This window comes from Narcine bancroftii, chromosome 13, assembly GCF_036971445.1.
Source record: "Narcine bancroftii isolate sNarBan1 chromosome 13, sNarBan1.hap1, whole genome shotgun sequence".
NCBI classification, from domain to species: Eukaryota; Metazoa; Chordata; class Chondrichthyes; order Torpediniformes; family Narcinidae; genus Narcine; species Narcine bancroftii.
Window position 1 is genome coordinate 69,632,365 of NC_091481.1, and position 22,063 is coordinate 69,654,427.

Here is a 22,063-nt window from a genome sequence, read left to right on the forward strand (position 1 = left end):
CTCAATGAATGGGGAGTAGGCTGGACAGGTCGCTTGGCTGACTCCTGCTGCTATTTCTTATGTTCTTAATTAAATCAAACTGCAGATGCTGGAGATCTCAATCAGAAAATGTTGGAAATGTTCATCAGATCAGGCAGTGTCTGAGGTAAGAGACTGGATGTTCTAACAAAGGGTTTAAGATCTGAAACCTTTACATCCCGTTGATGCACCGAGAATTTCCATTAATTTCTCTTTTAAAACTACAGTTTGATACCACCTCCCTGAGTCCCTCTGCTCAAAACCCTTGACAGTGCCCTTAGCCCTCCAGAGAGCTGATTGGATAATGTGGGTGGAAGACACATGTCTTCCTCAAGAGAGCAGCAATGACAATAGGATATAGGGTCCCAAATCTCAACGTATACAGTGAGATCATGCCCAATCCTTCAAATGGAGATAACAGTGAATGAACCACATATGTGAGACAAGATTAGCAATTTGCACTGCAAATCTTCCATAATTAGAGGTAAGTTCAATGCAAAGTGAGAGATCCAACAGCAATGCAGGATTAATACCTAAACCGTGGCATTCAGAGTCTTGATTAAAAGTGGTGCACAAACTTCTCAAAACAGTCCAACAATTTAAATGCTCCCAATAACTCATCATTATATCATTGGTTCTAAGATTTGGATGGCACAGGTAACCTAGCAGTCAGCGCAACTCCAGTGACGTCTACAAGGAGTTTGTACGTCTGCATGGGTTTCCTCCATGCAGCATGGTAACAGGTCCTTCTGGCCCACAAGCCCATGCCACCCAATTACATCCAATTGACCTACAACCTCCATACGTTTTGAAGGGTGGGAGAAAACCAGAGCCCCCTGAGGAAAGCCAAACAGACATGAGGAGAACATACAAACTCCTTGCAGACAGCGCGGGATTCGAATCCTAGTCGCTGGCAGTGCAAATGTTGAGCTAACCGCTAAGCTGATCGTGCTCCCCAAAGATATACGGTATACATAGGTGAATTGGTCACATAGGTGGTTTTGGATGGCATGAACTTGTTTATGTGCTACATTCCTAAATTTAAACAAAATCTCAGTCCACCCCAGAATACTTACTGCTCGCGAAATACTTGGTAGCGCTGCAAGTAGGAACCAATATCCAGTCAACAGGTTCCAAAGCACTTACAACCAGATTACCCGATTTATCACAACTGGAAATACCACCGAGGGGAGGGTGGGGGGAAATCTCCCCTAAATAAACATCACCTCTAATGGACAGGTCTTCTATTTAATCTCTTCTGAAGTTGACTTCAAAAATGCTCCCTCTGCATGCTCTGCAGTGCCAATTTATATTGTTCACTGACCCCAGAGTTTGGTGAGACCATAGATGACCATTTCGCACTGGTGACTGCATGGTGTTTTTGGCATGAAGCAACAAAACAGGAAACCACAGGAGAAGATAGATCTGGAAAGCAATGATGAATTTACTAAAATTAGATTCACCGTCATAACTGAACCGAGATGAACACTTTAACAATCATCGATGTTTTCCTGCCAAGATTCTGAAATCTGGCAGGAGAACATCTGCCACAAGCTGACAACCTCATCTGCTGGATTGGGGAAAAGGAGGTCGTTCCAGAAGCCCTGAGAAATGCCATAATCTGGCAGGAAATGGAGGAGCCTCTCTGCTGTGTGCCACAAGGAAGGTCGAGTGAAACAGGAAAGTCTGCAGACACTGGGATTTAGCGCAAACACACCGAAATGCTAGAGGAACCCAACCAGTCTTTCAGCGTCAATGGGAGACAAATATATGTTGCTGACGACACTTCAAGGAATATTCCCAGAAGAAGGGCTTTGGCCCGAAACGTCAGCAGGAATAATAAAAAAAACAGGAAATCTCAGAATAGTCAGTGCTGGCTGGGGGAGGAGTCCAGTCTAACAAAAGGTGTTAATTGGATTGAAAAGGAGAGAGGTGAGAATTGATTTTGTCTGTGTGAAAGGAGACAGGAAAAGGGAGAGAGATAGAGCTGAGGGAAGAAGTGAGGGGGGGGGCGGGGGGGTTTAACGAAAGCCAGAGAAGTCGATGTTAATTCCATCTGGTTGGAGGTGTTCCTCCAATCTTAAGGTTGACTCAGTCTGGTGGTGCATAAGACCATGTCAGAAAGGGAATGGGATGGAGAATTGAAATGGGTGGCCACTGGGAGATCCACCCAAGGAATGTCACCAGGACCATCCTCACCAATCTCTTGACAGAAGCCTGAGCTGCTTCCCCAGGGCACAGGGGCTCTGATGATCTCCACACAGCTCACGGAGCAACACCAACTGACCTCAGTAAAGACCTTGACTGTCAATTGAGGGGGATTTTGGAGACCCTCATTAAACCTGGCTGCTCATAGAAATCCAGCTCTGGGGCGGTATACAAAGCTGTTACAGTAACCACGGGTGCAGGCATATTGAATCTTTGTGTCAAAGGTGTCGAGCAAGGTTGTAATTTTTGGCAATGCACTTCTAAATCTTTCTCACTGCAACTTGCCCTCGACAAGCTATCTGCTGGAGTGGAGTTAATCGACAGGATCATGTGAGATTGTTCAACCTAACTCACCTTCACCCCAGAACCAAGCATGTCCCAATTAGTCATCACTGAATTGTTCACCAAATCGGGATTTATTGTCATGAACATGTCATGAAATTTGTTGTTTTGCGGCAGCTTCACAGTGCAAACATTTATATAAACCACATTACAAAATAAATAAGTTAAAATAGTGCAAGAAAAACTAAAAGATAAAGTAATGTACCATCTATAGATCATTGTTCATTCAGGAATCTGATGGCAGAGGGGAAGAAGCTGTCCTTGTGATGCTGGGTGCTCGTCTTCAGGCTCCTGTACCTTTATCCTGATGGTAGCGGAGTTAAGAGGGTGTGGCCTGGATGGTGGGGGTCCTTGAAGATAGAGGCTATTTTTTTAAGACACCGCCTCATGTAGATGTCCTTGATGGAGCCCATGATGTCACAGGCCGAGTTAACAACCCTCTGGAGTTTATTCTTCTGCTGAATGTTGGCATCTCTATACCAGGCAGTGATGCAACCGGTCAGAATGCTCTCCAAGGTTCGCCTGTAGAAGTTTTCAAGAGTCTTTAGTGATGGACCAAATCTCCTCAAATTCCTCATAAAGTACAGTAGAGCCCCTAGTGATCCTTCTTTGTGATTGCAACAACATGGAGGCTCCAGGACAGATCTTCGGAGACGTTGACACCCAGAAATTTTAATTCTTGACCCTGTCCATCAATCACTGACCCACCAATGTGGACTGATTCGTGTTCTCCTGGTTTCCTCAACATCTCTTTGGTTTTGCTAACATTAAGTGCAAGGTTGTTGACCCCACTCAACTAGCTGACCTATCTCCCTCCTGTACGCTTTCTCATTGCTGTCTGTAATCCTGCTGATGACCGTGGTGTCATTGGTAAATTTAAAGATAGGATTGTAATTGTGCCTGGCCACACTGTCATAGATGTAGAGTGTGAATTTAACTGTGGAAGACACACCTAACATGCAAGATCCACCTCCCCTCACAGTACAAGACCATCCTCCACCACAATCACTGGACGAAAGACAGCCCAGGAACCAAAATTCACAGAGTAATGAGCAGAAGGAATCCCTGTCCTCCTGTGTTCTTTTGAGATTCGCTCTACTTTCCGCAGCCACCTTGAAGCACTGGAAAAATCCGACCACTGATATCTCCACAAAATCTTCTCTCGCTGCCAGATGAAGTATCAATGCACTCCTCACAGTGACGAGCACCAAGACAATATTTGCATAGCACCTGTACTGAGTGGCTGCCCAGGCATGCTTGGACTGACCCAAACAGCTTACTTTACGGGCAATTTCTTGTAGACAAAATATGACAGGAAATCATAAAAATAGGTTATATGTAAAAAACAGCATGTGATAGAAATATTTTAACGTGATTTTCATGATCATCAGGCTCATAAAATATGTGCAAAAGTGATATGGAAAAAAATTCTTCATTGTCCAGCGTCATCAGACAGACTATTAGGTTTTTCTTGGAAAGGAGCTGCACCCCATCTGACTTCTCAGAATGCATGGTTCATGATTACTCAGAGGTAGAGGAGGGGGCAGCATTCTGGTGGTGTGGGGAATGCCTGGAAGTCCACACAAAGAGCCAGCAAAAAGCACCTCCAGCTGCAACTCTGACAGAGTCTAGAGCAGCCGTTCTCAAGCTTTTTTCAGCTGTGGCCCTCCAAGACTCTGCTCAAACTTTATAGGCTCCTTCCCTATGAAACTTTGGTTTCTTTCCTATTTCTCTCCTACTGACTCGATTTAAAAAAAATATAACGCATATACATGAGTAATAGTTGAATTTTGTGGACCAATTTTAGGATAACATTTAGGGGGGGGTCGACTATTACACGGATACTACTTTTGACCATAGAAAGTACCTGCATTGTTCGAGACGATGGGAGCTTGGATGGGTGGGTGGGAGGCCGGGACTGGGTAGTAAGTCTGTGTTCGAGCTGTTGGGAACTCGGATGTGTGGTCGGGCGACTGGGAAGTAAGTCGGTAGCTCAGATGGGCAGGCGGCCAGGGCCTAGGTGAGAGTCCGCGGTCGGGGCATCAGGAGCTCCAGTGGGTAGATGGCTGGGGCCAAAAATAGGCAGTTTGACTTTTACATGATATTGACTATTACATGCATATAAACGGTTAAAAAAAAATTATGTTAAATGAGGTGAAAAAAAAAGGCTTTTACTTAAATGTGATGTGGAAAGACCATATTCTGCACAGGTCCATAGCAGAACGTTGAGCACCGACACGCTGAACACTGGCACACCTCAGGGCTGTGTGCTCAGCCCGCTCCCGTTCACACTACTGAACCATGACTGCATCACCAGATCTAGCTCCAACAGTCACTGAGTTTGCAGATAACACGACAATAGTTGGCCTCACCAGCAATAACCATGAGTCGCACTGTAGAGGTGGAAAATCTTGTGATATGGTGCAACAGTAACAACCTGAGTCTCAATGTGGACAAGACAAAGGAGATGATCGTGAACTTCACAAGGACTAGGAATGACCCCCCTCCACTACACATTAATAACTCGTTAGTGGAGAGAGGAGAGAGCACCAAATTCTTCTGAGTCCACTTTAACTAGTGACCTATCCTGGACACAACATCTCCTCGCTTGTCAGGAAGGCTCAACAGCGATAGCACTTCCTGAGAAGACTAAGGTGGGCAAAGCTACCTGATACCATCCTATCAACTTTCTACAGGATCACCATTGACCTCATTAATCACCTTATAATCCACAGAGCCACACTGGCAGCAAACCAAAATACTATCTAACCAGTGCCAACCAAGCCTGGCCCTCACCCTTCATGCAATCTGCCTTTGAATGAAATTTGAGTGTGATTGCATTCTTTGAAAGGAAACTGTGAAAGAACCAGATAGCTGCATAAAACCAAGAACCATACGCAGTTACAATTTGATCTATTATCTCTGTTTAAGAGTACAGGATTACAGTAGGCAGGCTTTATGGACCATTGCACGCTATACTTGCCAGTTTTCATTCTGAAGAACACTGCCACCATCTTCTGACAACCTGCCCTCATTGCAGCTTATTCACTGCTTTCAAACACACAATATTTCAGAAACCTCCAGACATGTAGCCACGGAAAATGTTTTTTTTTAAACTTTATTTAAGATTTTATAACATGAATAACATATAGGATTACATTTTTAAAAAATTAATAAAATAATAAAATTACAATACAATATATAAATACAATAAATAAACTATACCCTCCCCAATAATTATTACACATTAATAACCCAACTCAAATTAGTCCAACCCCCCCTTTCCCCCAAAATAAAGAGTGAAGAATTAATAAAGTTAATAATATGTGAGAAAAAAAACCCACTTACAAAAAAAACAAAAACATAACCGATTAAAATACTAACAAAAAGAAAAGTAATTAATACTAAGATATCAGACTTAAAAAACATATTTAAATCAAACTTAAATGCATATATTTAACAAACGGAGTTAAGATGAAACATATATTTAACTCAAACTAAATATAAAAAAATTAGTAAAGTTAGTAACATTATCTATCAAAAATTCTTAAACAATAATCAATCCTTAAAAAAAAATTGTAGCATGAAAAAAAAGATGAAAAAAAAACTTTCTCTATAGAGATAAACCTTCACCAAATATCAACTAACTTCACATCTATCATCATATTAGTCACATAAACCACCATCTTAAAACAAAATTCAAACCTCATTAAGCATTGTACAATTAAATTTTAGTACTCTTCCACCATTTTTCCCTTTTACTCTTGAATAGTTATCCAATAAATGCTCCAATACCACATTTAAATATCCCCAATCATTACGTTAAAATTTAGATATCCAAATAATAAAAACACATCTACAACGAAATCTATATCTTCAACAAATGGAGCATAAACCACAAACAAAATTCAAGCCTCGTTAAGAATTGTACAATTCAATTTATAACTTTCACCATTATTCCTTTCGTTCTATAACTAAAATAGCAAAATAATATACACCAGAATTACCACTCCTTTCACCTTAAAGTTAAAGAAAAAATATTAAAACTTATCCATCCCATTCACATTTAAGTTTCAGATATTCCTTATCTACTGAATAAACTTTACAAAATAAAAACCACATCAATTTTTAGTTTTTTAAACAATCAAATACTTTCTTATGCTTTTTTTTTTATATTTAAACAAAAAAAACCCCTTCACTCTTTAATCTAATAATACAAAAAAAAGGAAAAAAAAACGGGTAGGAGGTTAAAAATACTCCCTCTCGTCTAAACCGCGCAATGCGGTAACTCCCAAAAAAAAATGGGTGTGAGATAACTCACACGTAGCAGATGACTTTCAGGAAATAGTGCCTATCCAGTTCTCTCCCCCAACTCTCACTTCATCTTAAACTAACATCATCATTATTTAATATCTTTTTTTTTTTAAATTATAAAAAAAAAGGACAACTCTTCTTTTAATCAGCTCCAACTGCCGAGTCACCATTACAACCATTCCTTCTTGGAGCACGGCTCTTTTCTTCCATCTCTTGTCTCCTTAGAGATCGCGGCGGACTATGTCTCTGTTGAAACTGAGTAATTGGCAGCTCTTGAGCAAATGCTATAGCTTCCTTTGGAGAATCAAAGAACTTTGGTTGGCAACCATCTTGAAAAACCTTCAAAACAGCTGGATATCTAAAGGTTGCCTTGTAACCTTTCTTCCACAACAACTCTTTAGCAGGATTGAATTCCCGCCATTGGAACATAACTTCTTGACTCAAATCCGCATAGAAGAAAACTCGATAATTTTGAATCTCTGTTGTGCATTTCTAATAGCCACTCGTAAAATTATTTCTGTCATAATAATTCAAGCAACGAACCAAAACAGGTCTTGGACTTTGACCTGAAACAGGTCTTCTACGCAAGACTCTGTGAGCACGTTCCAGTATTATACCTTCCGGGAAATGTTCTTGACCCAACACCTGCAGAATTCATTCAGTAAAAAATTTTCTTGGGTCTGGTCCCTCACCTTCCGGCAAACCAATAATCTTTATATTGTTCCGTCTGGATTGGTTTTCCAAATAATCAATCTTTTTCACCAAATTTTTATTTTGAGTTTGTAAGTCTTCGACCATTTTGGTCACATCAGAAACTTGATCCCATATTTCGTCTATATCTTCTTCACACGAATTAAATTTATCTCTCACTTCAAGCTTAAAAGCTCCAAACTCAGCCATCTGTTGAGAATGTATTTTCAAAGTACCAAGTTCAGTCATAATCTTGGATAATCCCTGCATTGTATAAGATAATTTAGATTCAAGATTCACAAAAATCTTTTCAATTGGAAGAGATTTTGGCTCAACAGATTCCTGCTTCTTCTCCAAAGGATCTTCTATTCCTTCCTTCATTCTGGTTGCCTTCCTTGTAGTATGACTGCATGTGGAAACCCCAGCCACAGCCTCTCCAGCAATGACTGGAAGACGCTGGCCAGGGTTTTCCCCAGTCCATAATGTATTAAATTCTCCCAGTAGATCAAGTTGTATAGGTTCTTGTACCTCAAGAGATGCAGTTTGCAGCGCCACCTCTACAGTTGACAAATGCCTTTGAGTAACTCTTTGTTCTAAAGGCTGTTTGGCGCCCTCTTTAGGGGTCTCTACCAATGTAACATAGAGCTCTACATCCGAACACTGTACCTCTCTCCTGGGATCCATTTCACGCTGAGTCCCGGTGTCTTTCCTGTAGGTAGGCTCCAAAACTTGAACTTTTGGAAAATGTAGTTTTTTGATGATCTGTTGTCGTTTTTTTTTTGCTCTTTTCCACCAATTGTACCATCATAAGTTAAATTAACAGCACTGAAATTATCTAAACTTTTAAAGAATTTTAACGGGCATTTCTAGACAAAACAATAAGATAGAGTCAGGAGAGGACTGGAAGGCACGTCTGATCCTTAAGCCATCTTGCCACACCCTAGCCACGGAAAATGTGAACATAGTGGCCCAAGATATGGCTTTTGAGATGTGTGGAAATCTGGAGACCAGGATTAAATCTTAAAACAAACAAGGGTGGCATGGCTGGCATAGTGGTTAGCACATCGCTGTTACAGCACCAATGATCGGGACCGGAGTTCGAATCCCATGTTGTCTGTAAAGAGTTTGTACGTTCTCCCCGTGTCTTCATGGGTTTTCCCCGGGGGCTCCAGTTTCCTCCCACCATTCAAAACGAACCTGATGTTGTAGGTCAACTGGGTGTAAATGGGCAGCATTTACAGTCCATGGGCCTGTTACTGTGGAGTACGCCTAAATTTTTTTATTTTAAAAATAATTAAATTTAAAATTTAAGATATGTAGCTATCAGACAAGGATCCTCATCCTTTTCTACTGTCTTCCCATTGGCTGCTCCATTCCAGTGCCACTGTATTTCTCATCAACCTTCTCAATATAACATTCTCAATTGGTGGGGAGATCATCAAGATGCGTAATAACCCTGTCCTACATTTTTAAATTTAGACATAGAGCAGTCCATGCCACCTAATTTACACCCAATTACCTACACCCCCTGTAGTGATAGAGTGCTACCACCAGGGATCAGAGACGGAGTGTGTAGCATCTGGGGAATGGTGTTGTATCTTGGGTAGATTCAAGATGGATGCCTCCACATGTGGTCTGGGCATGTGTATGTTCTGTCCTGCTGAGTTCCTCCAGCACATTTGTGCCTTGTTCCAGTTCTACACCATCTGCAGACTCCTTGTTTAATCCCCAGCACTCTGTTCTGTTCCACCAGCTTCCTCAGATCCCCTCCCCAACACTGAGTGGGCTTCATTACCCTTGCTTTGTTGACGTTCCAGCCTCTGAAGGGACCAATTTCTTGAACCACTTCCCTCTTCAAGTGCTCCATTAGTGCAATAATGTGGCATCTTCATGACCCCAAAGAATTTTACTGCCATTAAATACTTTTGGAGTCACTGTTTCAACGTGGAAAAAAAATACCCATGACTTCACAGCAAGAGCCCATAGCAGCACTGAGCAGACAACCATGCAATTTGTTTTCAGACAACACATTGAGAGTTCAATGAAGCAATGTTCCAAGGCACTGTGAGCCTTTAGCTCGAGCTGACTCTTGCACATAAGGCTACGGACATCGGTTCTAGGAAGAATGTTTTCTTATAAAAGTCCAGGTTTATTTATCACCCCATTGCGCAACCTGACAAAACAGCGTTAAGCGGTCCTCGGTGCAAAACATGCAGACATTCAACCAGACACAACATACACACTGACAAGCAATACATATGTAGTACAAATATATCTATATAAAAATAAATGATGTTTAATAAATAATAGTCACAAAGGGTTTGAGAGAGCCGTTCATTTGGTCATTCAGCATTCTTACTGCCCGTGGCAAGAAGCTGTTCCTCAGTCTGTTGGTGGTGGCTCTGACCCTCCTCCCAGAGGGAGTAGTTGAAAGATGCTATGTGCGGGATGGAAGGGGTCGTCAGCGATTCTGCGTGTGCTCGTCAGACAATAGACTCATTTAAGGACTCTTATTTTAGAACCTAGAACACTACAGTACAGTTCAGGTCCTTCGGCCCTCGATGTTGTGCTAACCCATACACAATATTCCTTAAAACAATTACTAAACCATCCCTGCCCCATAACTCTCTCTTTTACTTCTTGTGCCTAAGAGTCTCTTAAATGCCTGTATTATTCCAGCCTCCACCATCATCCTTGGCAAGGCATTCCAGGCACCTACCACTCTGTAAAAAAAAAACTTACCCCTGATATCTCCCCTTCACTTTGTACACACGTCCCCTGGTGTTTACTACTCCTGCCCTGAGAAAAAGGCACTGTCTGTCCACCCTATCTATGCCTCTCATAATTTTGTAGACCCCTATCAAGTCTCCTCTCATCCTTTTACAGACCAGAGAAAAGTCTCAGGGTTCCAATGTGATGTCATGTACATACTCTGGCAATAAATTTGAAGTTCGAACAATGTCTGTGCAAAGCCATGCCTCTCCTCAAAGGTTTGTTGTGGCTCTGAATGGAGGGGGGGGGAGGGAGTGGAAGAGATATAGGGACAAGTTTTGCATTTTCTGCATTTACAGTGGGAAGTGGTGTAGGATGTGTAGGGAAGGAAGAGTGGACTAGGGAGTCTCCTTAGAGGGACTGGGTCCCTCTGAAAAGTGGATAGGGGTGGGGAGAGGAAGATGTGGCATGTCAGATCCAGTTGAAAGAAAAGATCAAAAGGACTGCTCTTGATCTACCTGGGGGAGAAGGGACAGGTGGAGGAGAGAGGGGTGCAGGTTTTATCAATTATAGCAAAGGAGAATCCATATATATATATATATATATAATGAACATTCCAGATGTCCGAGTTGAAAGCCTCATCTAGGAACGGATGTGTTGGAGCATTTGGGGGAAAAGGATTACCTGAGGCAAAAGTCTCAGAGGGAGGGCAAGCAATCCAGGTCGCTGTGGGAGACAGAAGGTTTGTAATAATTATCCGTGGATGGTTTGTCCCTTGAGATGGAGTCAAGGAAGGGGAGAGAGGCTTCAGAAACACTCCAGGTAAATTTAAGGACAGGTTGAAAGATGGCAGTGAAGTAATGAAATCTAAATTTCAAATTTAGACATACAACATGGTAACAGGTCATTTCGGCCCATGAGTCTGTGCTGTCCAATTTACACCCAATTAACCTACAACTCCCACAACGTTTCAAATGGTGGAAGGAAACCCATGCAGATACGGGAAGAATGTATATACTCCTAACAGACAGCACAGGGTTCGAACCCTGGTCCTAATTGCTGTCACTATAGAGGTGTTGCACTAACTGCTAAGCAGCTGTGCCGCCCAAATGGTCGAGTTCTGCTCAAGTACAAGAGTACACCAATAGAGTTCTCAGTGTAGGGAAGTGGTACCTGAATGGGATTGGTTAATGGGGCTGTGGAACTCCTTCAGCCTCTAACATTAGGGTAGTTAATAGTTCCACGTTCAACCAGAACACTGTTAGGTGGACTTGAATTCTTCCACATTCCTTGATTCAAAATGTGAATTGCTTTAATGTCATGCCCATTCTAGAACCGCAACTCAAAAAGCCAGTTAACTATATTTGAATGTTCACCTTGACCCAAGGGTGAAAAGCAATCAGTTTCTTCAGCTATTACTCTATTTTAAAACATAATTAGAAAAATCCACCTCATTTGAAACCGACAAAATGTTTAATGCACGTTTTATTTTCACTGTGCATGCATTACTTAGGAAGAAACCATTCCTTAGAACCCCAAGACTGAAAAATCCATTCATTAGTTTTTTTTGTTGAATTCTAGCTCAAACTTTCTCAATTTCAATTCAAACTCTATTCTCAACCCCACCCCACTCTCAAATACTGCTCATTAATAAACCAGTGACACTCCAAAATTATTGCACACAGCAAATAAACGTCCTCCCCAACTATCACATCTCTACGCCAGCCAAACTCACAATAATCAGCCAGCATCTCAGATAAGATAACCGCTTCCAAAGGGCATTAATTGGGTGGGAAATTCAAATGTAAATTGAAGTTCAAAATTTAGAATGAGTTCCAAGTAGACAAACATTTGGTGGTTTCATGCTCCTAAGTCAGCCGTGTCCATAATACAATATCCTGTTTAACTTTTCTCCACTTCAGTATTGAAGGAAGGCCTCATCAGAGAACTAAGAGCAAGGGCTGAGACACCTGGGACCAGGCCTGCAGCGACCTTCAACATCTGAAGAAGCCTCCTGGCGGTCGCTGCTCTTCTTTCTGAGGACTGATTTTTTAAAAGAAAAAGCAAATGTCACTCAAGCCCAACTGAAAGCTGAAGACACACAGATCAAAATACAAAGTTAGAAAGTCCACAACTTGCACCTCAACAACAAACTCAATCAGGGCCTTGTTTAAGGAGTCTTACTTTGTTTACATGTGAATGTTGAGACAGCTTTTTTTTTTGCACTGGCAATAAGTGGTGATTTCGGTTTGCCCGCAGAAAAAAAGAATCTCAGGGTTGAATGTGATGTCTCGTATGTACTCTGACAATAAATCCAAAATCAGTCCAGGAGCTGTGAAGGGTTCGTGTTAACCTTTCACCCTTGGTTCATCTCACTCCATCATTCACATGGGTCGTTACTCTTTTCCAATCGATCTGATGACTCTCCACTGATAGAACAAAGATCAACTCTAAAGATGTAAATGTCCACCTCATTGGTGAAGAATTCTTTTAACATCCAAGTTGTTATTCTATGGCCCTTAATTCACAACTTTGAGCAGTAGGATGGAGGAGAAAGAGCCTCCCGCCAGGCAGCTTCTGGGAATCGGTACCAGTGGTTGAGGAGGTGCGATGGACAGCAGGCAGCTGGATACAAGGCTCGAGCTGGGCACTCAGTGGGGGCAGAGGCAATTACATCACAGGTGCCGGCTTGATGCTCCATCACTCACTTTCTCCTCAGGGACTTCCTTTCTTTTGCACAAAATGGTGCAGAGCTTGGTGCTTGCAAATCTTTCACTGTTTCTTGTTAAACGTGACAATAAATAAATCTAAATCCAAAAATACTGTCTTGAAACAAGAGCGGAATTAAAATATTCAGGGATTCACAAAAGAGCCATTTTTTATTATGGAGAAGTAAATGGAACTTAGAGGACATTGCAATCTTTATTGGACTTGAATTTAAATTCCAGCTTCATTTCATTTCCCTGAAAGCACAACTTTACATTAAACTAAAGCCAACACAACGGAGTAGCACGGTTAGCATAGCGGTTAACGCAACACTGTTCCAACGCCAGCAACCGGGGTTTGAATCCGGCGCTGTCTGTACATTCTCCCTGTATCTGTAAGGGTTTTCCCAGGGGCTTCTGTCTCCTCCAACTGTTCAAAATGTACTGGGGGTTATAGGTCAATTGGGTGTAATTGGGCGGCACAGGCTCGTGGACCGGAATGGCCTGTTACTGTGTTGTGCGTCTAAGTTAAATTAAAAACATTTTCACTTATTAACTCTCTAATCAAATTTTCAGAATTATTATTCTGATCTCAGATTATATTGTTTCGAGAAGATTTGGCGAAAATTCCCCAACTTTGAAAGTAATCTCTGCAGTAATGGATTTTCAATGATGAATCTCAGAATAAACCAACTTCCCATCATAAACCAGAAGGAAGCAAAACATTTTGAAAATTGTACAAAAATCTTAAAATAGCCCCCCCCCCCACCCGATAGATTGCAACCAGGAAGCACTGCTCCTCGGTCAGGAATCACCATCTCTGTCACCAGCCATAATATTAAAATGAAAAGAGGAAATTTTCCTTCCCACTCTACAATAGAACATGAGACTTCCGTACAGATTTGCCAACTCTATAGTCAGAATGGGTAGAAGTTTTATAAAAAAAAACAAGATGATGCAATGATGGATGTTACAATATGTGCGTGACACAAGAGCACCACAGCTAACTGGAGAGACATCTTCACAATTATTCATACCTCAAGCTCAGCAGGAATGAGAGGGCTCAAGTAGGAATCTGCCAGTTGCTTTAAAGTGTACATCTCCACTGACTGGTGCTTAACAGACTTGTCTAGATCAGGAAAACAAACAACAACTGAATTGCAGTAGAGCATACAATGGTACAGCACTGAAACATGCCCTTTGACCCACACGTATGTGCAAATAATGTCAAAATCAAACCAAAACTGCTGCTTGCACTTGATCCCTCCTTCATATTAATGTGTTTATCCAGAAGCTACTTAAACACCACTATTTTATCTGCTTCCACCACTAATATTCCTGGCAGCTTATTGCAGGTACCTACCTGCATATAAAATACACCAAAATCCCTGGTTATCCAGCACATATGGGGATTGGTGGATGCCAGATAAGTGAATTGTCCTGTTGTTTTGAGATTGCGTGTTGTGTGATTGGCGAAATAACAGCAACTTTAAATCCATATTTTTTACCTATTTCTTTTCTGTGATTATTTTTGGCGGTTCCTTGAGGCTGCCGGTTGCTTGAATCGTGGATAACAAGTATTTTCCCCACACATCTCCCTCCCGTTCACCTTAAGTATTGCACTGGGGAAAAGATTCTGACCATTCATCCTATCAATGCCTCTCATGGTTTTATACACTTTGGCCAGGTCCTTCTTTAGCCTCCTATGGTCAATGTAAAGCCTTGAAGACATCTTTATAGATCCAGAGCTCAGTGCCTTTCTGCTTTAACTTCTGTTATGCAGAATCTGACAAGCATCTGTGGTTTCATTAATCCATTCATTCTGTTCACCCTCATTTGGTTTCTCACCCACATGATCTAAATGTGATGAGGTCGCCGTCGAATTTCAATCAAGATTAGATTTTGAAGTGGTTACATTTCACTGAACTCTAAAAAGTCAAGCATCAGATAAAAGTCCCAGATGATGATAGAAAATCTGACTTGGGGGGGATGGGGGGGGTGCAGGGTGAGAGAAATGGAAAAATTAGGGTTTTCATGGTCCTACAAGTGTGGTACAAAGTTTCACATTACTTTCATGGCAGTGAACTTACCCCCAACCGCTAGAAAGCAAACTTTTCCAAGAAAGAAGTTCACGTCAACATAGGCCAAAGATGACCTCACAGTTTCTACACTGAAATTAAAAAAAAACAAAGCTCAATGCACAATTTCCTTCAGTTATTTCTTTGGCTTGGCTTCGCGGACGAAGATTTATGGAGGGGTAAATGTCCACGTCAGCTGCAGGCTCGTTTGTGGCTGACAAGTCCGATGCGGGACAGGCAGACACGGTTGCAAGGGAAAATTTGTTAGTTGGGGTTGGGTGTTGGGTTTTTCCTCCTTTGTCTTTTGTCAGTAAGGTGGGCTCTGCGGTCTTCTTCAAAGGAGGTTGCTGCCTGCCGAACTGTTGAGGCGCCAAGATGCATGGTGCATCTTGGCACCTTCAGTTATACTTGCAATTTAAATAGGAAAGGAGAAAGAAATTGTACCTTAGTGCTACCATGTTGCACATAAATCATTATAGTTCTCAGCTGAATGGAGCAAAACATGAAAATCTTCAGGCGCAGTGGTTGAAGCAAAAAACTAAACACTGGAGAAACTCAGCAGGTCTCACAGCACATTCTTTATATAGCAAAGAGCAAGATACCTGTCTAGCACTTTGGGCTTGAGCACTTCATCAAGGTCTGAGCAAATTGTAGGCAGGCTCTTGAATAAAATGGAGCTCAGTCCCACAGGCAGGAGGTAAGAGAGGGAGGGCACAACAAAAAATAGGGGGAAAAGGAATGGCTCTGTGAATGAAGGGGTGGAGGGTTGGAGGAAAGGGGAAGAGAGGGAGAACATGGTCTAGCAGAAACCAGAGAAATAGATGTTAATGTCATCCGGTTGGAGAGTGTTCAGATGGAATATTAGGTTTAATTTATGGGTGGCTTTGGTTTGGCAGTCCATGACACCGTGGACAGACATGTTGGCATGAGAGTGGGACACAGAATTAATATGGTTGGCCACTGGGAGTTCCTTGTCATTGATGCGGACAGAGCAAAGGTGCTCAGTGAAGCATCTCCCAGTCTGCATTCAGTCTCCCCGATGGAGAGGAGACCATAACGGGAGCACCAGATGCAGTAGATGACCCCTGCAGATTCACAAGTGAAGTGTGCTTCACTTGAAAGGACTGTTTGGGGCCCCAAAAGGTGGTGAGGGAGGAGATGTGGGCACTCTTAGCTGCTTTATTCTGACTTCATAGTATATATCTTGTATAAAATCAGAACCACTTTTAAGATTTCATCTCACTTATCTGCACCTTTGATTTATTTTCCCTGTTTGCAATGTTTTAACATGAATGTCCAGCATTCAAAACACATTTGAACAGAAACATAGGCTGGAAGGGCCTGTTACTAGGCTGTGCATCTAAATTTAAAAATGTTGAGGCTCTGATAGCTTCTCCCCATGAACTGTGAAACAGACTGCCATTAGATTTACACAATAGGATCAAAGATGTTCTGGTTTTAAAGATCATTGCAACTCACCTGTGTTGATTACGCACATCCATCAGGAACACAATGAGGTCTATCCGAGGCCGGATGTGCTCATTTTCCACTGGTAACGGCAGCCGTTTTGCTAAGTGGCTAAGGGAAAAAGTTAGTTATATTAGGATTGCAAGAGCAATTTATCTAATAAAACTGAAAGCGAGTGTTAGTTTAATACTTCCTTGGTGAAAAAAAATCAATGAACACTGAATTTGCTGAAAGCTAATTAACAGGAAAAATTCCACAAGTATAGTTACTGTTAACTCACTCCCCAGTGCAAAAAGACAAGAGAGGATGCCATGGGGTGGCACGGTTGGCATAGCGGATAGTGCCAGAGATCAGAACTGGGTTCAAATCCCGCGCTGTCTGCAAGGAGTCTGTATGTTCTCGGGGTTTTTCCTCGGGGGCTCTGATTCCTCCCACCGTTCAAAATGTACTGGGGGTTGTAGATTAATTGGGCAATGTGGGCTTGTGGGCTGAAATGGCCTGTTACAGTACTGTATGTCTAAATATTTTTAAATCAAAAATTTAAATTTTTTTTTAAATTTTTCAATCAAAATTTAAAAAGAAAGTATATTTTAGCCTTCATCCTAGACTAAATAACAACAGGGAAGGTTATTTTTTTTTTTAATGTGTGTATATACACATACACATACAGTTGGTGTCGTACAAAATAAAAATGAGAAAACAAACACCATGAAGAGGCAGGCAGGGTGGTGAAGACATTGATTTGGCAGCCATGCCTTCATCGGTCAGAGCACAAGGACTGGATCGTCATTTACAATTATATAAGAAATTGATGAGGCCACAGTTGTGGAGGGTTGTCCGCTCAGGATGTCATTAAGCTGGAAAGGGTGTGAAAAAGAAATAGTGTATATCATGGCTAATGTGATTTATGGTGTGAAAAATAAAAAATTTTAAAAAAAAAGCTGGAAAGGGTGTAGAAAAGATTCACAAGGATGTGATCAGGACTGGAGACCTTGAATATAAAGGAGAGGCTGGGACTTCTCTCCCTGCAGTACAGGAGGCTGAGAGATATACAAAGTCATGAAGTAAAGATATATAACTGATGTTTCATGCCTGAACCCTCATTAAAGTCTTCAAAGATTATGCAGAAAAGGTAGGAGAATGGGAATGAGAGGAAAATACATAAGCCATGATTGAAATGGCAAATGGGCCAAATTGAATAATTCTGCTCCAACATCCTGTGGTCTGACTGAAGGACCAAAGGGCTTGTGTCAGTGGTGCATCACTACCTACTTAGAGGCTAAGTTGAAACAGCATGGAATACGAAATACTGATCAAATGCTAAAAAATGTGGCTGACATTCAATGGTCAGCACAGCAGTGGTCTGAAGAGCCTGTTTCCATTCTGTACAACTCTAAATGACAGTCTATTCTCAGGTCATTTTAAACAAACTTTTGCTGCAAGTGTTTTTATAACATTCCAGATGGATTGCTTGACCTCCAAATATCAGGTTTAAAATCTTACTCCCCAGATCCTCACATGGAGAAATGGGTTGGAATAGTCAAACTGCAAATGACAACTGGGAGCCACAGGAGTGGTATGTATTGTGGAATGAAGTTCCAGTGGAGCGAGTGATTGAGGAAAATGGAGATTAACATGTGGATGGCACACTGAATCAACTTCAAACGTTTTCTTAAAGGAACTGGTATGAAAGAACGAACAAACGTAAAGAATGCAAGTACAGTAGATCCAGATACCCAAAATCCAGATACTACAAAAAGGAGTGGTATGTATTGTGGAATGAAGTTCCAGTGGAGCGAGTGATTGAGGAAAATGGAGATTAACATGTGGATGGAACACTGAATCAACTTCAAACGTTTTCTTAAAGGAACTGGTATGAAAGAACGAACAAACGTAAAGAATCCAAGTACAGTAGATCCAGATACCCAAAATCCGGATACTACAAATCCCGACCATCCAAGAATCCAGACTTTTTGAAAACTCTCAAACTTTTTAATTTTAACGGCTTTTGCGTGTGTAAGTACCACAGACGTACAGTGGCATTTTTCTCTTTAAAACTGCTTGTTTTGATAAATGAAGTAAGCCCCAAGCAGTCCTGATTTTTGGATTTCTACTGTATTCAAATAAAGAAATCACCAAAAGATAGTGCTGTTAGCATTTAGACATGATCAAAATGATTAATAGAACATTAAACTTTACTTCAAAGAACAGAATTCTTGACATGCTTCAGTTAAGGTTATGGTTGGACTTCAGCTGGAGAAGTGTTATTCTGAGGACATCAGGCATGAAAATAATGTGCCCAGCCAACAGACAAATGTTTGCAAGGCGGATTTGTCAGAATGATATTAGACCAATGGCACAAGTTTATTCTCTTGGGTTCGAATGGTTTCAGGGAAATCTAATCTGTTTCCCCCTTCACATGGCTCCTCTGTTCTCTTTCTGGATTTCTCCATCTTAAGGAATAAATAGCCACAAAGCCTTGAGATGACTTGACAAATCTTTCTCCCATGCAGCCCTTCAAAAAAATTCCTTTCCATGCTCCTAGATCTTCCATCTCCACTGCATTGGATTGAATGATGAGACATTACAAAGCAGGTGCCTCTTAAATCCCCTTTCTTCCTAAACTGTGACTTCCCTTCCACCCTGTGAACAGACCCCACCACTGCATCTATTGCCCAAACCTCTGCTCTTGCTCCATCTCCCACTGGACAGACTTCCTCCGGTCTTTACCTTCCAACCCACTAGCCGCCACATGTCCTTCATAAGTTCTGCCAGTTCCAACAAAATTCCGCACCAGAAAGAATCTTCTCTCCCTTTTCAGCATGAGATTACTTCCTTCACAACTCCCTGATCCACTCATCCAACCATAAGTGCTGCACCACTCTGCTCCCTGACCAGCATCCAGGGTCTCAAACCATCTTCCTCCACAAAGCAGCCATTCGCTTGCACACCTTCCAATCTCATGGCCTGAAATCGGTGTTCACAAGGCAGCCTCATCTGCACTGGAGAAGACCATCGTGGGCTGGATGAGTGCTCTGGAGAACACCTACATTCAATCCATAGTTGTGACCCTTAACTTCTGATTGCCCTCCACTTCCATTGGTCATCCCACTCTGACCCATCTGTCTGTGGCATCTTGCATTGTTACGAGGTCCAAGGCAAGCCCAACTCACCAGTCTGGGCGTACAATGTCAGACTTATATTAATTCTGTTACAATTTGTATCAGAACTGACACATGACCCATCTATGATTTTACCTCTGTTTTTCCTCCTCTTAGTTGAATTTGGTCAGACGAGGAAGCTGAATCTGATTCTAACAGATATAACAATCATCTGGTCTCCTCCTACCAGATGTTCTTTGTTCTACCTGAAACTAATTTATCTTCTCCCTCCCAATTCTAACAAAGGACTTTCAACATAAAATGTTCCTCTTTCCACAGACATTGCCTGAACTGTTAAATGTTTCCATCATTTTCTGATTTATAGCATTTGCATTACTTCACATTTCAGACCAGTTAGCGTTGTAAGGAGTTTGTACGTTCTCCCCGTGTCTGCGTGAGTTTCCTCCGGGCACCCCGGTTTCCTCCCACCCTCCAAGACATGACAGCAGGCTGTTGGCGACTGGAGGCGAATAGCCCACGCAAGCTGCTGGTTGCTGGCGACTGCGGTCAAAGGAATCACACCAGGCTGTGGACAGCTGGACACAAACTGAAGTGAGGGGGGGGGGGGGGGAGAATCAGAACCAGGATGCGAGAGGGTGCCAACGGGGCTTAAGGCTTGCTGATCGCATCGGAGGTTTGGATCTGGAGCTCAGGTTGCTGATGGTTTGGACTGAAGTCTGTGTGTTTCTGGAGTCTGCAGGAGCGCTGGAGATGAATTCACAGACACTCAGTAACTCTGAAGGGACTCTCCTTTGCTTCTCTGTCTCTCTCTGATTGTAAGGGGCGCTGGGCAATTTCTGCTGATGGCCTTACAATAGGCTAAAGGAAATTAAATGTAATATTACATCTGTTTTATTACATGAAAATAAAAGTTTTTCTGAAGTTCCTCCAACAGCTCACAATAACAGCTACTGCATTCAGAATTGTGACCAGGAAACACCCATGATTTGAATGACAGAACAAATCAGAGAAACTTTTGTCACAAATGCAACATTTATGAAATAAAGGTAATCCATCTGACAGCAGATTACTTCTACAGACCACAATGATTTGGCGTTTGAAATTTCAGCAGAACTTACTGTGATAGTACAGGTCTATCACCAATGTACATAGTGTATATAGTTACTGTATCTAGACTGTGCTTACAGCGATTGGCTGAGAGCTAAGCTACTCCTATTGTCTGGGCCTTAAAGGGTTGTGTCCCTAGCCAGGTCGGATCATTCCGGACTGGTCGGCCACCTGTGAAGAGCTCCGGTCTTTTGCTAATAAAAGCCTTGGTTTGGATCAACAAGTCTTTGGTTCTTTCGACGAGCTCTACACTTACACATTCACTTCAAAGGACCTGTTCCCCTTCAGAATTGCTGCCGCAAGTTGGTCCAGGTGAAGTCCTTCAACTCCAACTAACTGAAAAGAGAGAAATATTTAAACAACTTATACATTAAACTAACTTTTTTTGGCTTCAACCTCAAGTGATAAATTATTCCTAATTGAAAACATAAATTCCAGATTGGCAAGTGCCAATAGCTACCTCACCAGTCTTAGTAAGACAATTGAACACGGGGAATTACAGTGTGATCACGTCTCGTGGAGGGGATGTCTTCAATTTAATGGGATAGGGTTCAGATGGCAGGAGGGAGGGGGAGAGCAAGGATGAGGGTTGGGAAGAGGGGGGAGGAAGAAGGGGGGAGGAAGAAGGGGGGAGGAAGAAGGGGGGAGGAAGAAGGGGGGGAAGAAGGGGGGGGGAAGAAGGGGGGAGGAAGAAGGGGGAGGAAGAAGGGGGGAGGAAGAAGGGGGGAGGAAGAAGGGGGGGAAGAAGGGGGGAGGAAGAAGGGGGGAGGAAGAAGGGGGGAGGAAGAAGGGGGAGGAAGAAGGGGGGAGGAAGAAGGGGGGAGGAAGAAGGGGGGAGGAAGAAGGGGGGAGGAAGAAGGGGGGAGGAAGAAGGGGGGAGGAAGAAGGGGGGAGGAAGAAGGGGGGAGGAAGAAGGGGGGAGGAAGAAGGGGGGAGGAAGAAGGGGGGAGGAAGAAGGGGGGAGGAAGAAGGGGGGAGGAAGAAGGGGGGAGGAAGAAGGCGGGAGGAAGAAGGGGGGAGGAAGAAGGGGGGAGGAAGAAGGGGGGAGGAAGAAGGGGGGAGGAAGAAGGGGGGAGGAAGAAGGGGGGAGGAAGAAGGGGGAGGAAGAAGGGGGGAGGAAGAAGGGGGGAGGAAGAAGGGGGGAGGAAGAAGGGGGAGGAAGAAGGGGGGAGGAAGAAGGGGGGAGGAAGAGGGGCTCGGTCCCGCCGTACCAGCAGGGTGGCCGTGTTGAGGTCCGGGTGCCTGTCGAACGGCCTCATCGCCGCCATCGCCGCCGTTTTGAAAAGCCCTCCCTCCGCGC

General features: G+C 42.6%; 1 protein-coding gene across 4 annotated transcripts in view; it reads right to left on the minus strand.

Annotated features, from left to right (window-relative positions):
* The window catches only part of pane1 (proliferation associated nuclear element), a 67,807-nt gene extending 45,744 nt beyond the window's left edge, over positions 1-22,063 (minus strand). For 2 of the 4 annotated variants that reach the window (XR_011348362.1, XM_069909997.1), the window contains exons 1-6: positions 21,975-22,063; positions 21,020-21,099; positions 16,547-16,645; positions 15,080-15,159; positions 14,027-14,118; positions 1,343-1,443 (exon numbers count right to left, since the gene is read on the minus strand). Coding sequence is in view for 3 of the 4 variants with exons in the window: in XM_069909997.1 (XP_069766098.1) it covers positions 1,343-1,443; positions 14,027-14,118; positions 15,080-15,159; positions 16,547-16,645; positions 21,020-21,099; positions 21,975-22,031 (509 nt within the window). In the remaining variant the exon portion in view is untranslated. Of the gene's footprint in view, positions 1-1,342; positions 1,444-11,734; positions 12,328-14,026; positions 14,119-15,079; positions 15,160-16,546; positions 16,646-21,019; positions 21,100-21,974 lie in introns of those variants that run through there. The other 2 variants (XM_069909998.1, XM_069909999.1) reach the window with 2 other exon arrangements.